Source organism: Triturus cristatus, chromosome 11 (assembly GCF_964204655.1).
Source record: "Triturus cristatus chromosome 11, aTriCri1.1, whole genome shotgun sequence".
Lineage (NCBI taxonomy): Eukaryota > Metazoa > Chordata > Amphibia > Caudata > Salamandridae > Triturus > Triturus cristatus.
In genome coordinates, this window is record NC_140594.1 from 321,224,470 (window position 1) to 321,239,118 (window position 14,649).

Here is a 14,649-nt window from a genome sequence, read left to right on the forward strand (position 1 = left end):
GAGCCAGTGATAGTCTCCTACACTTTATGGGGCACTTGAATATGTGTCTCTTCTCCAAATAGTAAGATTCTTCATGGTACAAGACACCATGACCTTCTTCTGAGCCTAATTAAAGTTGTACTGTTGGTAATTGTGGTTTTCTCTAAAAAGAACTCTGAGAATTTCACCATAGAGCCAAGATACATTTTAGGTGAAATTCGTCCTTTATAAATGTAATTGATAATAATTAACAAGTAAAGAAACTTCTCCTGAATCTAAAGATTCATTGCAACTGAATGTTAGAGCAATGGTGATGGAAAGGCCAGGATACAAGCAGGACCAGATTCCATAGTGGTTCCTGACAAGATGTAGCTTATTTTAAAAAAGATCATAAAGGAAAATGCAGGGCTAAACTCGTAAGATAGGATGCCATAGAAAAGGGCGGAGGCTGATTGTCGATAGCCAAAAAGGAGAAGGTAGTTCAAGACAAAGATTAGACAATGGTATTAATATTGTCAAGATATAAAATAAATTGGAGCGATTGTTGCAAAGTTGCCGAGAGTGCATGATGGAAGATTTAGAGACTGAAGGATGGGCAAGATTGCTGGCAATAGAGTAACTTCCAACTTCCGATGGATTTTTCATCTTCAACATAATCAGGGGTGTGAACATTTCTGAAAATCTATTCAAGAGATGAGATGCTACAGAAACCTACTTATACTGTAAAACAAATCATGTTTCCCCAGTTTGCGTCGTCCAGAGAACTAACATATGGCAATGCAAGTGGTCTGATAATAAAAATAAAAATCTGCTTAATTGAGTTTTCACAAGACATTACAACAACACATCAAACTTCTTCAAGATACAAAGGTTGAGGCAGGGGCACATATGTCATGAACAATACAGACAAAAATAGTAGAGTCATGGCAAAAGGAGCTACATAGCAAGCGAAGGGGCGTGGGCAGGTGTTGCCAAAATCAAAGCGTGGCCATAAATATCATTAAGTGTGCCATGAGGAGTAGAGAGATGCCTGTCAGTTATGACTCCTTCCAAGTAGGTAAGGGGTTAGAGGCCCATGAGTTCTACCTTAGGTCGTTGGTGAGAGACCCCAAGGAAAGGGCTGTGGGACCTCTGGCTGCTATACCTTGGTGCAGGAATTAAAAGCCCAACCAGCCCAACAGGAAAACACAAAAAGGGGGGGGGGGGGTGGGAGTAGGAGAACAAAACTTAACAGAGAAGTCTCCAGCCATGACACAAAGGCAGCAGTGTTGTCATGAGGTGAAGAGGGGAGAGGAATGAGGGGAGGCATCCCCTGGAGCTACATTTTCCTCTCCGGAGTAGCCCGTCAGTGGAAGCGAGAGTGCATCCAAACCTTCCCGATCTAGTCAAACAAGTGTAGGGCGTGAGGTCCAGCAGCAGAAAGCATAAATATCCGAGCAGGAACATATAATCATTGAGTGGCTGCCAGAGGCGCCTTCATTTTTTTGTCTGAGAAAACGCAGCTTATGGGTCAATTGCTCCAGGAGGGGCATTGAGGAACTACCAGGTTAAGGCTTTGAGCTGTTTCCCCGCACCTGTCATATGCCAGATTAGATACCAGTTTGCATGGGTCATTGCTTTCAAAGTCATTCGGCAAACACCCAGGATAACTATGTGGTAGTCTTCTGGAATTGGGCAGCCCAGGGCGCCTTTTAGGCAGCTCAGAATCTCTTTCTAGAGTATGGCGATAGGTTGGCATGTCCACCAGATGTGATGGAAGTCTCCCACCTGCACTCTGCACCTCCAACATGAGGTTGAGGTTGCAGGGTGATAAGAGTGCAAACAGGCAAGGGTATAATACCACTGCAGCATAATCCTATGAGACACTTCTTGTTGCGGGATGCTTCTGTGAGTTTTGGGGATTTCACGTCACAGTAGTTCCCACTGTTTTCTTGAGATGTCCTTGGCGCTATCCAGTTCCCATTTCATCTGATACCGATGGCTGGGTAGGAGGCAAGGTTTTTGCAGTACAGTATACCTCTTAGAGACAAGGCCTCAGGTGCCCTCACAATTACGGACCAGGATTTCAAAGGGTGTGAGGGAGTGAGTGGCCGCCAAAGTATTGGGAGGGTGCAGTGCTCAACGATGCAACTTAAAAAATTGATGTTGTGATACGTCGGGGAGACAAAATTCAGTCGCTTCCTGAAAAAGGTCCAGCAGGATTCTGCATTCGCCCCTAATCCACTCTAGGCAGGAACCCGAGTAAAGTACAGGTGTGAAGTCGGGATTGTGTGCTATCAGAACATTTGGGGAGGAGAACATGGCCAGGCCCCGTCCAGTGGCTAGCTTATCCCTTATCTCCAAAACTGTCCTGGTCTGGATAGCTCTTTGGGGGCAAAGCTGCTTCAGAAGCCAAGTCAAGTCTCACAGAGGCCTACAGGCCACCACTGGCACCCATTCAATTGATTTAACTTAAATATTAAGAGGAAAATTCAGAGTACTTTTGTAATCAAGGAGACTCTTTGCACCTCTTACCTTATTCACGTGACCAAAATGTGTTTTTTGTCAAACCCTTCATTTTAGTGCGCCGCAGTTCCATTGTTCTTTACCTGAACACTATGTCAAGACACCAGAACCGTAATTTTACACGTAGATGAACTCTGTAAAGTCTAGACAGACTCAAAATTGTGTGATCCATATTGAATCTACAAAATATTGGCATGCATCATCTGCTAGAAATGTTAACCATGCTACAACAATAAACACATTAAAGAAGATTACATTAGAGCCCAACTAATCAGGATTACCAGCAAAGACCTCCGATACACATCAGGCAGAGATACGGGAGTAACATATAACGTTTTACCAATATGAAATGCCTCTGCATGAGTAATGAAATAAAAGCCATGGCAGAAAATATATTTTGGCGCCAAAGACATAGCATCAGCATATGTCTTCCAAAACTAGCATGAAGGATCATTCAGCAATCAGCTTTAAATGTGTTTTAGAAATGTAATAATTCTGGTTTTGAAACATCTGTTTATCAGTTTCTGAAAGTAGTCACATTTTGCTAGTCACGCTTTCCATTTTTTATTAAAATACTTAATTTCTCCAAATGAAAGCTTGACAAAGTTAGTAAAAATACACTATTTGCCTTGGAACAGCAGTTTTAATTTTTAGTAAACACTTGTTTGGTCCCTAAACTTTATTTCCATCAAGTACTCTATTGTAAGACTGCCTCACATGCTCTTGGAATACCATCGCCGGCCAAGGATGGCCAACATGCCCAGATGGCTTCCATTATGCCACTGGTGCACACTGTGGCTTCAAGGATGCCCACAATATGCTAATGGTGGTCTTCATAATGCCAGGGTCACCATATGTGCCAGTATTGGACACCATAATGACAAGGATGCTGACAATATGTCAAGAATAGCCCTCATTATACCACGGTTACCCACAATTGTGCCAAGGGTGGCAAAATTAGGACAAGGATTCTCTGCCATAAACATGACAAAAATATACACCAATAAGCCTGGGCCAGTGTTTTGTCCAGGGCTGGACAGCCTAATTCCAAGAATGCTCACAATATGTCAATCGTGGACATTGTTGTGGCAGCTGTGAACAGTATTATGCCAAAGAGAATCACAGCTATGGTGTGGCTGGACAGAATTAGGCCAGAGATGCTCAAGATATGTCACTCTAGCCCCAGCTCTCCTCTTCTCCTGGGCTTCCTATGCACCCACATCACACACTTCCACCCCAGTTCAAGAAGTGAGGCACCTTCTTTCCTGCATCTGGGTCCTGACTTACACAGTGTGACTGGCAGAATGGGTGCCTGCATTACATTCATGTGGCTTTGGAGCAATCTGATCACTGCAATAGATTTACTTTGGGTGCTAGCCCATTTCCAGCAACAGAAGTCCCCATGCTGAATACTGATGGGGCTTGTAACTGGGCTGCACCATGAGTTATTGAGTACTCTAACACTGATTAGCACAGGCTTCTCCAAGTAGCTTGTGAACTCCTGGTAGCCCTCCAGCTGCCTGTAAGCAGCTGTAAATGGGTGCAGCCAGTCTATTAAATTAAAAAACTTTTGCTTGGTTGAATTAATGTATGCACCACATTACAATTGAAAAGCATGTTCAAGACTAATATATTTTCAAGCTCCTAAATCGATATGTGAAGAAACGAAAAATACTGAATTTCCACAATATATTTAAAGTTGATAGTTGAGTAATAAATCGTGCAGCACTGGGGAGCCTTCTAACTCACTTCCTTGGTTCTAGCGACATTGCAGTTTAGGCTGCTATGTATCACCCACATAGAGGCCTTCAACATTGAAAAAACACCTTTTCTACATTGCTGCTGGCAACCCTTTCTGAAGCTGTGAGGTGACCACTACTGGTAAGCCGGCACATGGTGGCCACAAATGTAATCTTCCCTGATGTGGTCATTTTTACAACACTAATAGTGTTAGTAGCTCAAGAAGGTTTTCATTGACCATGAGTAGCTCTTATTACTGAAAAGGTTGGAGACCCCTGGACTAGCAGATTCATGTTAGCTCCATTAAGTGGATACCACATTTTTCTCTGGTTTTTAGAACTAGTCGTTTGCCGCCCTGAAGCATCATCCTTGACGTCAGGTGTGGCCTCGGTTTATTTTCGGTGGTTTGGGACCTTGGACAATTTCTGCAGATTCGCCAACGAGGTGTCTCAACTTGAACCATGGGCCACTGATAAAGCGGGTTAAAGACATCCGTATGATGCACACTTGATACAATGTATTTTCACTTTTATTGAATATGGACTACGATTTGTCAGCAGTGCATTTAAACACAAAACTTCCAAAACTTATTCGAGGACCGTCGAACCTTTCTCCATCGCATAGGCATCACCCCTATTGTAATTATATAGTAGACCGTCACAATGTAGGCACTATAAGGGTAGGGCAACGGTGCCGAGGCTTTGGGGTACCCGTGATGCACAAAAGTGTATTAAACGAATACTGCCCAGGAATCAGTGACTGTCCCAAGACAAGGAGGAATTGCTCTAAACAGCTTCCTCTTTCTGAGTTGAAATGCCCTCTTTTGAACTTACATTTATGGGAGCTGTGTTTAATAGCGTGGCGATCCCACTCCATGTCACCACAGACGCTATGGCCAGTCCGGGCTTTAATGTGGTTCGAAGTGCACCCTGGATGTTGTGGTCTAAGTGTGCTTCCATTAAGTTAATTAGACTAACACACCAGGCATCAGTGATCGTGGTTTTAAAATCCAGGACTGGAAACAATGTCCATGATAACTTGGAGTGAAGTGGTCACCGTCGAGCTTGGAGGGCCATCTCAAAAGGGAGGGGGGAGGGGTGGCGGTAGGGTGATGCTCGGGCTAATTGACCTGGGCTCTTCTAGACATGGCACTGCACTCAGGGGCGAAGCTACTATCGGTGCAGCAGATGCCGTGCCCTAGTGCCCATCGAACCCTGATAATTGATATTTTACCACAACACCAATCAAAGGGGCGATTTCCATTGCATGCACCAGGGCCCTTAGCATCCTTGCTAGCTACTGACTGTACTTCAGCTAAGGGATGAGCAGAAACGAATGGCTCACATTAAAGCTAAGATGCCAAGGCGTAGAGATGACCATGTCATTCCAGCCATGAGAAAGAGATGCTTTTTAAGGGAGCCAGGGGAGCCTGGAGTCCCCTGCGCTACAGGAAGCGTCAGTTTGTAAGTAACTCTGAAGTGTGTTTCCACCTCCTCTGGTTAAAAACATAATAACATGTGCGTAGCTCCACATATAGATATTATGTGTAAATCCTGCTTTTCACAGGATGGTAGAGATGTGGAGAACAATGTTCACGAAATATAATCAGAGCAAAGATAAGCCTTGGAAAGAGGTGAGAAAGGTGGAGCACCTGAATGAAAAGCCAAACGAAAGTACATTTTTTGTTTGAAAACGCCAAGCCTATTTTATCACTCGACACTGACAACTGTTGTTGTTAATTTCTTGGATTCCGAAAAATGTAGACATTGTAAATCAGCTCTGAATTGCCATGCATTGCCAGAGCTTGGGGCGGCGGAGGGGAAGGTCAGAAAAGTAGCAGAACAGCTGAGCTGCACTGGAAGAGTAGTGTGAGGCCTCTTGGCTGGAATTGGGAGCGTGTTATGGATCAGGACCGAGGCACATCGTGAGAGTGAGTTGTGGGCCTTAATCCTAAACGTTGCTGCACGCGCAGATGGGGCTGTGCTGACAGTGTGTGGGTGAAAGTGGTACGTTGGCAGTCATGCTACATTTTCGGTGCTGTATGTAGGGCAACGTATGGAAATATAATGGCCAGGAGTGGCACAAGTCAGAAATAAGGTGTGTCGATGTTACCCATGGTTCACGGCTCTAGCATTACTAGGATGATACAGGTTACATTAGGGCGCATGAACTTTCTGGGCCCCTTTGGTAGCCGTGTGTCACTGGGGCCTACTGGCCCAGGGCTGATGCGGCATTAAGTTCACTGGTGGACACGGGAGGGCACCACATTGCAATTAATGGAGACGATGTGGTCCGACTTTGGAGCTGGAAACCGGGGTTCGAGCCTCGGGGGCGCGTCCACATCCTGTGATTCTGGGCAATTCACTTAATCTCCCCGTGCCTGAATGTGTAATGCAAATACGGTGCTCATGTAAAGCGCTCCAATACCTTTGGGTCGAGTTCGCGCTATATAAATATGCAACAAAAAAATGGTCTAAAGCGGTCTTTTTGCTAGGAAAAAGGGACTAAAACGGTAAAGCAAACATGTCGATTGGAATTCCATGTGCTGACAATGAATACTGGGATGTTTCAGTGTGGACAGGGAGAGAGAGTATGGTTGGGGAAAGTACAAGTTAAGGACAAAGGATCAAATGTGGGACTCCACCAAATATGTTTCTCACGGCCCCACAGACGTCTATGACCTCCCAGTGTGCCGATGAACGTTGCTTATTTCTTGGCGAAAGGGCCTCACAACCCACTCCTCTCTATCCGAGTGCGAGTATCTGCATATTGCGCCCCAAATACAAATTTGGGTACAAAAGCGTATTTTGGAGTATGCATCGCAATAGGGCCCCAAGTACCTCAACAACCGCCTGACCTCCTACACGCCCACCCGCCAGCTACGATCGACCAGCCTCGCCCTCGCCGCCGTACCACGCATCCGCAGAGCCACCACCGGAGGAAGATCCTTCTCCTACCTGGCAGCCAAGACCTGGAACTCCCTCCCCATCCACCTTCGGCTGACCAAGGACCATCTCTCCTTCAGGAATCAACTCAAGACCTGGCTGTTCGAGCAGTAACGGACCCCTCTCCCCCAGCGCCTTGAGACCCTCCGGGTGAGTAGCGCGCTCTACAAATGCTATGACTGATTGATTGAATAGGTGTGCAATAAACCTGGTTTGCCGATTCAGGGCAAGTGCGTGCCCAGCAGACACAAGGCATGGACTTGTGCAAAGCCAGACCTCGTGAAATAAGGAAAGATTGCCTCTTGCAAGACTGTAGCAATGTGGAGAAGTTAGCCCTATAAGAATAACCTCTGAGCCAATCAGAGCGAGATTTCGGTTATACGAGTACAAATCAGTGCATTAATAAATAATTCGATTAATTAATGAATACAAATATAATGGGTGCTAAGTGAACACGCTTGGAAAAACTTTTCCACAGCTTGAATGAATGACCTACAAGTCTGCCGTTCCTCTTGACTGTTCAGATCTCTAAGTATTGCGCCAAGTACGAGCAACGGCCGCATCACAGCGCTTTACCTACAAAACACATTACATGCAAACCTCATAAAAACTCACACCATACGATGGCTACACCGAGACCTGTGAATGAGGCATTAAAGATCCGCCCTTTTCACAGGGCCTGTAATTAGGCGGTTTCACCACGAAGCTAAGCCACAAAGCAACAGGTAGCCTGAATAGCACTTTACCTGCAGCCAGGTCACAGAGCAGCAGAGCTAGCGCCGCGAGGACTCCACGGGTGGGCGCGAGTGCCAGCATCTCCGCCACACGGTATTTGCCAAACTCCGGAAAAGTCGAGGGGGAGTCACGAAGTGGGAAAGGAACGGGTGGTTAGTTACGGGGAACTTACGGAGAAAGCTAACAATTTAGATGGAGTTCTTTTTCCTCCGCAGTGCAGCAGGGTGCAAACAAACAGTTGCTGGATGGGGGCGGCGCACGCCTGCCGTTTCTTCCATGTAGTAAGCAAGGCCCCCCTTGAACTACAAGAAATTAAAGGGGCGCACAGCAGGTTAAAGCCACGTGGGGTTGCACTGGAAGGTTGGGGGCAGAAGGGGGCTCGGATCCTCGAGGGGTTTGCAGCGTGACATTTCTCCACCTTCCTGGGCGTCCAAAGGCTTCTTCCGGGTTTCTACCTCATTAGATGGGAGGAGGGAAGCCACTCCCTGCACAGGTACAGCCAGAGCAGACAGCCTGTAAACACGACTAGAGCAGGGGCTAGAAACCGTGCAGTGTGGTTCAGTACTGCCACCAAAGGGTTCTGGTGACACATCATTAGATTTGTGAATGCCACCAGAACACCGAAATGTAAATATAGGCCCATATTATAGTTATCTGCTGCCTGTTTTTTTTATTTTTTATATTACATATTTATTTTAGGATAGTTAACCTAGAAAAGGGTATTTTTATCTGAAAGGGAAAACGTCTATTGGAAATAGTGAAATTCTGGACTGCATTATTTGTTTTTCAGCAGCAAAAAGAAGAGAACTTTTGTGCAGTTAAGAATGTACAGTTGTGTAAAAAAGACTGTTTTTAATAACATCTTCGGTCTGCACAAGGGAGGAATTCTTGAAGCTGGTCTCTACAAGGTGCGCTAACAATTAGTAGTGTGGCTTAATTGCAATATTGCCGGCTTGTTTACCTTTCATGACGATGAATAAACAATGGTTAGGGCCAGCGGAATTAAGGACTAATTTTGTATTGGATTATATAGCATCGTTATAGGTTTACAATCTTTGCCATACCATTTGCAGATGTAACAAAAATGTTGTTTCATGCTCAAATGGATAAAAACCATACTACCATAGAATGCGCTGCGCACTGCTACCTAATTTGTCTTTTAATGCTACATAATTTATATAACCATGACGCTCTATTTGGTCTTCTATCGATATGCAATCCTGGAAGCTCTGCAGAATGGTTCGGGGTTGTGAAATGTGGGATCCCTGTGATGTAAGGGTTGGTATATCATCACATTATTATAAATATATTCACTATGACAGAGAAAATAAATGTAGCCTAATAACACATGATATTCAAAGAAAGCATACTATTTATTAATCACCATGAAGTCCCCCATCAGGACAATATACTCACCTTATGGGATAATACAAAATGTATTAATCACCTGGAAGTCCCCTATCAGGACAACATACTCACCTTTTGGGACAATAATATTATCAATCACCTGGAAGCCCTTCAATTCACTTAGGATGCCTCACTGAAAACTAGGTACATGACTATTCTTCCTGCACTACCCCCTAAGCCCCACCCCTTTGGAGTCTTTACTTCCTCAATTTTACTCCCATTTTGCTTAATGTGATCCCCATTCCTAGTCTTCCGCGCCACCACTTATTGTCTCCCCTACCTCTTACCAGGACCTCCTATTAATTGGGTCTAACTCTCCTCCCCCTATTATTTTTTTCCCCTTAATCGCTTCCCACCACGCACCACAGTCAACATAGCTCAAAACACTTATCATGCCGCTAACCCCTTTGTCCAAACTGGCGTGAACTCCTTTAGGATTATCTACCCCCCCAACCTATCGATAAAGGCCAAGAAGACCTTTAAACACAATATCTCAAAAGGTGGCCAGAAACACTTATATCTGACACATATATCTCCAGTAAGGGCACTATAGTGACTGACCTCATCTTCTACACCAACAGAAGAGAGCAGTGGAGAAAGGCCCTTACCTCTATGCTGCGTTCCAAACAGACCTAAACTCCACATGGCTTTCGTTTAACCACGCTTCCATCCCCGGCCCTTATGACTGAGCGGACTTTCTCCCTCTACAATAATGGCAATGTCCTTATTCAAGCCTCGGACCTGAACCTCAAGTGATTTAACAATGCCTTCATGAGGATCAAGAACACACTAACTAACTCCAACACTACCACTCACAGTCAGAATGTGCCACTCACTTGCTCTGATCCAGAGGTGATTGACGGTCCCACCTCCCCATTTCCCACCCTCCTGTCTGTTAACACGCACCACACAGCGCTACCTAACTTAACAGATGTTATTTCTACTCCCCACACCACAATCCCGAACAACCCATGTCTGCCTCATGCAGGTGAGAATTCAACTGACCTGTGTACCACCCACCTCGTTGCTGTCTGCACCACTGTTCCTCCTTTACCTTGCCTTCCTTCCTATCTTCAGTCCCCTGTGTCACACACCCCTCGCTCCAATATCAGGAGTGATGATCACCCTAGAAACTCTAATAGTCGGGTAGGATCGGATACTTTTCCCTTAGGCCCTGGATCCTCCAATAACAGGGCCCAGAACCCAGTTGCTGTCTCCTATCTGTGGACCAATAACAGATAATCACCCACACACTCACTACGTGCTTCACCACCCTTTACCCCTCCTAATTGTACTCTACCTATTCCCACTCCAAGCTCTGATTCCTGTCTTACTCTGCCTCTCCATATTCCCACTCCAGGCTCTAATTCCGGAATTGAGTATGATTCCATCTCCCCCTGTAACTGTGCCAACGGTCCTGCGCAACCCTCTATTACCCCTCTCATAGATGAACCAGTCCTACCAGGGAGGGCTATTCCTGCGAATAATTGCATGAACAATCCCGGCCTTGAGGTACTATTGCTGGCCTTAAGCATGATATCTCGGTTGTCAAAGAGATGTTGCAAAGCATTCTTCAGTTCTCTTTGAAGATGGAGAAGCGCTGGGTCTCCCACTCTACTCAAAGGAATGATATCTACAATTCTCAGAAACTGTCCTCCGTAACTAACAACCAAGCCTTTTGCTCCTATCTTAGTTCCAGCTGGAGCTCAAGGCCTCTCCCTATTCACAACTCTAGGCCCCTCAGCTATATGAAGAAGACATTCTCGCCCTTCTTATGTACTTCACTAACTCAAGTACGGTCTCCCACCCCAACTCTACTCTCAACATTTCCTCAATCATTGCGACCCAGACAGGGAACTGAGCCTTAAGCTCAGAAAGGTGAAAAAAGAGAACCTACTTCACATAACCACCTCTCTTCAAGAAGTGGTCACTTCCAACCTGCACATCAAGTTGATGCTACTCAACTGTAGATCAGCTGTGAAACATGCAGCTGATATTTCAGATCTCCTCATGGTGCATAACCTGGACCTTCTGATTATTACTGAAACCTGGCTCAATGATACTTCCCAATTCTTGACATTTTAATCCCCCCTGACTACTCCATTCTCAGAAGTGATCGACTTGGTAAAGCAGAAGGGGGCATTGCCTGCATTCATCGCTCCAACCTCGCAATGAAACAATCCTCATGTGCTGTTTTATCCTCCTGTGAACAGCTAATCACTGAAATCTGGAACAATGGCAAGAAGATTTGTGTGTTGCACTCGATCTATCACCCTCTGGGTGACAATCTGGTCTTCATAGAGCAAGTCATAGAGGTCATTAGCACGAGCTCTGATCAACCCTGCCACATATTCCTCGGAGACTTCAACCTTTATTGGAATGACACAAATGATCCCATTGTCTGTTCCTTCAAGACTTTCCTCTCTGACCTCAACCTCTCACAGCTCTGTAAAGGTCCTACTTACAATAAAGGCGCCACTCTTGACCTCATCATTGCTAAAGACAACATCATACAAATTGGGGACATCCTACCCTGTGACTGGTCTGATCATTTTCAAATTCCCTTCCTCATCTTAGACAAGGGCTTGGGTAGACAGGGTTCCCTCTTAAAGCGAAAGAACTGACTCGCAATATGAGAGACCTCGACATCAACCACCAAAAATAAACTACAGCCCCCCCCCTAATTTGACCAACCTTGAAGATCTTTCCGAGTATTACATCAACACTTTGTCTAACATTCTTGACTCTATTGCTCTGAAACAGCTCAAAAGGATTCCAGTCAAACGTTCTAAACCATGGTTCAATGGTTCCCTAAATGATGAACGGCGCAATCTCAGACTATCTGAGAGACTCTGGAGAAATACCCCTTCCACCGCAAATCTCTCTCAACTGAGGAATGTGAGAAGCGCCTACAACAAACACATCTGCTTGGCAAAAACTGACCACTTCAGAATTCAGCTGGATGGAGCCAAAAATAGACCTAAAAAACTCCTTGAAATCATTAAGGAACAATCTAACCAGTCTTCTAACCAGATCTCTACTCCGGTATCCCTGCTCCCCAGTGGTGATGATTTTACAGCTCATTTCTCTGAAAAACAAGGAAAATTGAACTGGAGCTATTACCTGCCACCCTATCATTGTCATCAGGGAAACCTCCCGCTGGATCAGGGGAGGTGGTAGAACCCACGACAATATACTCACCCTGGGGAGGCTCTCTCAAAAACAACACCTCTTGGAGCTGTTTTCCCCTACCAGACGGCACTCAGTTACTGCGCAACATGGCATCCATCCAACCATTTTGGTGATCCTTTACCCGCCAAGCACTATAAAGATTTAATCTCAGCCATTCTCCCTCTCTGGTCCAGGATCATTCGCGAATCCCTCTTACAGGGAAAGATTCCGGACTGCCTAGAAGTTGGACAAATTACTCCCATTCCTAAGAAGCCTAGCGTGGACTTTTCAGCCCCAAACAACTTTCGACCTATTACCAGCAGTATGACCCTAGATAAATTGCTTGAAAATTGCGTACATTCGCAGTTCTACAAACACATTGAGAAATATCAACTCCTTGACCCTCATCAGTCAGGATTCAGATCAGGGCACAGTACTGAAACGGCACTAACACACATTGTTGATGACGCCATGAGAGCCCTTGACCAAAATGTCCCTTGTCTCCTTATCCTACTAGACCTGTCCTCAGCATTCGATACCTTCAAAAATGAAAACCTGATTGATCTCCTTCAATACAGGATGGGACTCTCGGGCCTGGTCCTAAACTGGTTTGCCTCCTTCAGGCACAACCGCATGCAAAGGATCAAAGTTAATCATGCCCTCGCTCCCAGTATCCCTGTCATGATTGGAGTCCCCAAAGGTTCTGCGCTCTCGCCCACTCTCTTAAACCTCTTTATGGAACCTCTTGAGGCCATTCTTAACCCTAGCGAACATTCAATACCACATGTATGCAGATGACACACAACTATACCTGAAGATCTCCTCGCAAGAGGACATAAAACCATTAAATGCTGCAGTTGCCCAAAATCAACAATGGTTAGCTCAGAACCATCTCCTACTAAATACTCTCAAAACGGAATTTCTTTTGATCGCCCCACCTAATCCCCCCCTTTTTCACTCGGCTCCTTCCCTTCCCTTGACTGGATTAAACACCTAACTTCTCTAAACTGCACACCTCATGTTGTGGACTTTGTCAAATCATTAGGTATCACCTTGGATAAACACTTAAACATGCAAGCACACATCAGTGCTACTACTAGGGGAGCCAATTTTCAACTCAATACACTGAAGAAAATCAAACCTTTACTCCCCCCGAAGATCTAAGGCTGGCTGTTCAATCCCTGATTATCCCTAGATTGGAATATGGGCTGGTGACCCTCGCTGGACTGCTCAAAGCTAGTTTGGCCCCACTCAGAGCTACCTTGAACGCATCGGCGAGACTTATAACGGGCTCAAGAAAATATGATCACATTTCCTCCGACCTGCTGCAACTAAATTGGCTATCTATTGAAGCTAGAATCCGACTTAAGATAGCTTGTCTGACTCATAAAGCCATACACTACAATACCCTGGACTACCTAGAAAATAAGCTTGAGCTATCAGGCTCTAGCCAGGACCTCAGAAGTACGTCCACCCTTCTCTTGAAACCCCCAAGATTCAAGAAGAAAAGATCTTACAACCGTGCTTTCACCGGTCTTGCTCCGAGAATTTGAAACTCCTTGCCATCTGAGATCAGATCCAATCCTTCCACTACTTCCTTTAAAAAACTGGTCAAACGACTACTAATGAACAAATGTTAACTCCCTATTCCTGTGATCATGCTCCTGTGTTTTGTAATAACCTAAATATTGTAGTATTACACTGATGCCTTATTGTATATTTTCACCTCTCTTTGATCTAGTCCTAGATGGCTCCTTAGCTGCATTAACTGATGATCTTGATCTTGTCTTTTTCTTTTTTGTTGTTAAATTAATTCCTGAGTCATAGTTCACTTCTTGGTTCTTTCTATTGTATGATGTTTTACACCGCGTGTTTTATGGCACTGTTGATACCCCACTACTCTTTTACTTGAATGGTTTCCCACAGGCTGTAACTTCACTTACCCCATTATGCATGTACCCTTGCTTCCGCAAACTTTGTACAGCGCTCTGATACCCCTGTGGGTCTTTTTCGCTCTTTATAAAACGTTTCAAATAAATAAATGCTCATAAATACAGGTTCATACATGTATTACTATTGTGCCAAAATAAAATCCCAGTTCGTAGTGCAAAATTGACACGAGAAAGACTCTCTTTTCTGCCTTGCAGATTGCATGTTGAAATTACTT

General features: G+C 44.9%; 1 protein-coding gene across 3 annotated transcripts in view; it reads right to left on the reverse strand.

The window, feature by feature from the left end:
* VSIG10 (V-set and immunoglobulin domain containing 10) overlaps window positions 1–8,384 on the reverse strand; it is a 239,837-nt gene extending 231,453 nt beyond the window's left edge. For 2 of the 3 annotated variants that reach the window (XM_085634496.1, XM_085634497.1), the window contains exon 1: window positions 7,916–8,384. In XM_085634496.1, coding sequence (XP_085490622.1) covers window positions 7,916–7,985 — 70 coding nt within the window. In that variant the 5' untranslated portion in view covers window positions 7,986–8,384. The remainder of the gene's footprint in view (window positions 1–7,915) is intronic. The other variant, XM_085634498.1, reaches the window with a different exon arrangement.
* Between the last annotated feature and the right edge of the window lie 6,265 nt (window positions 8,385–14,649).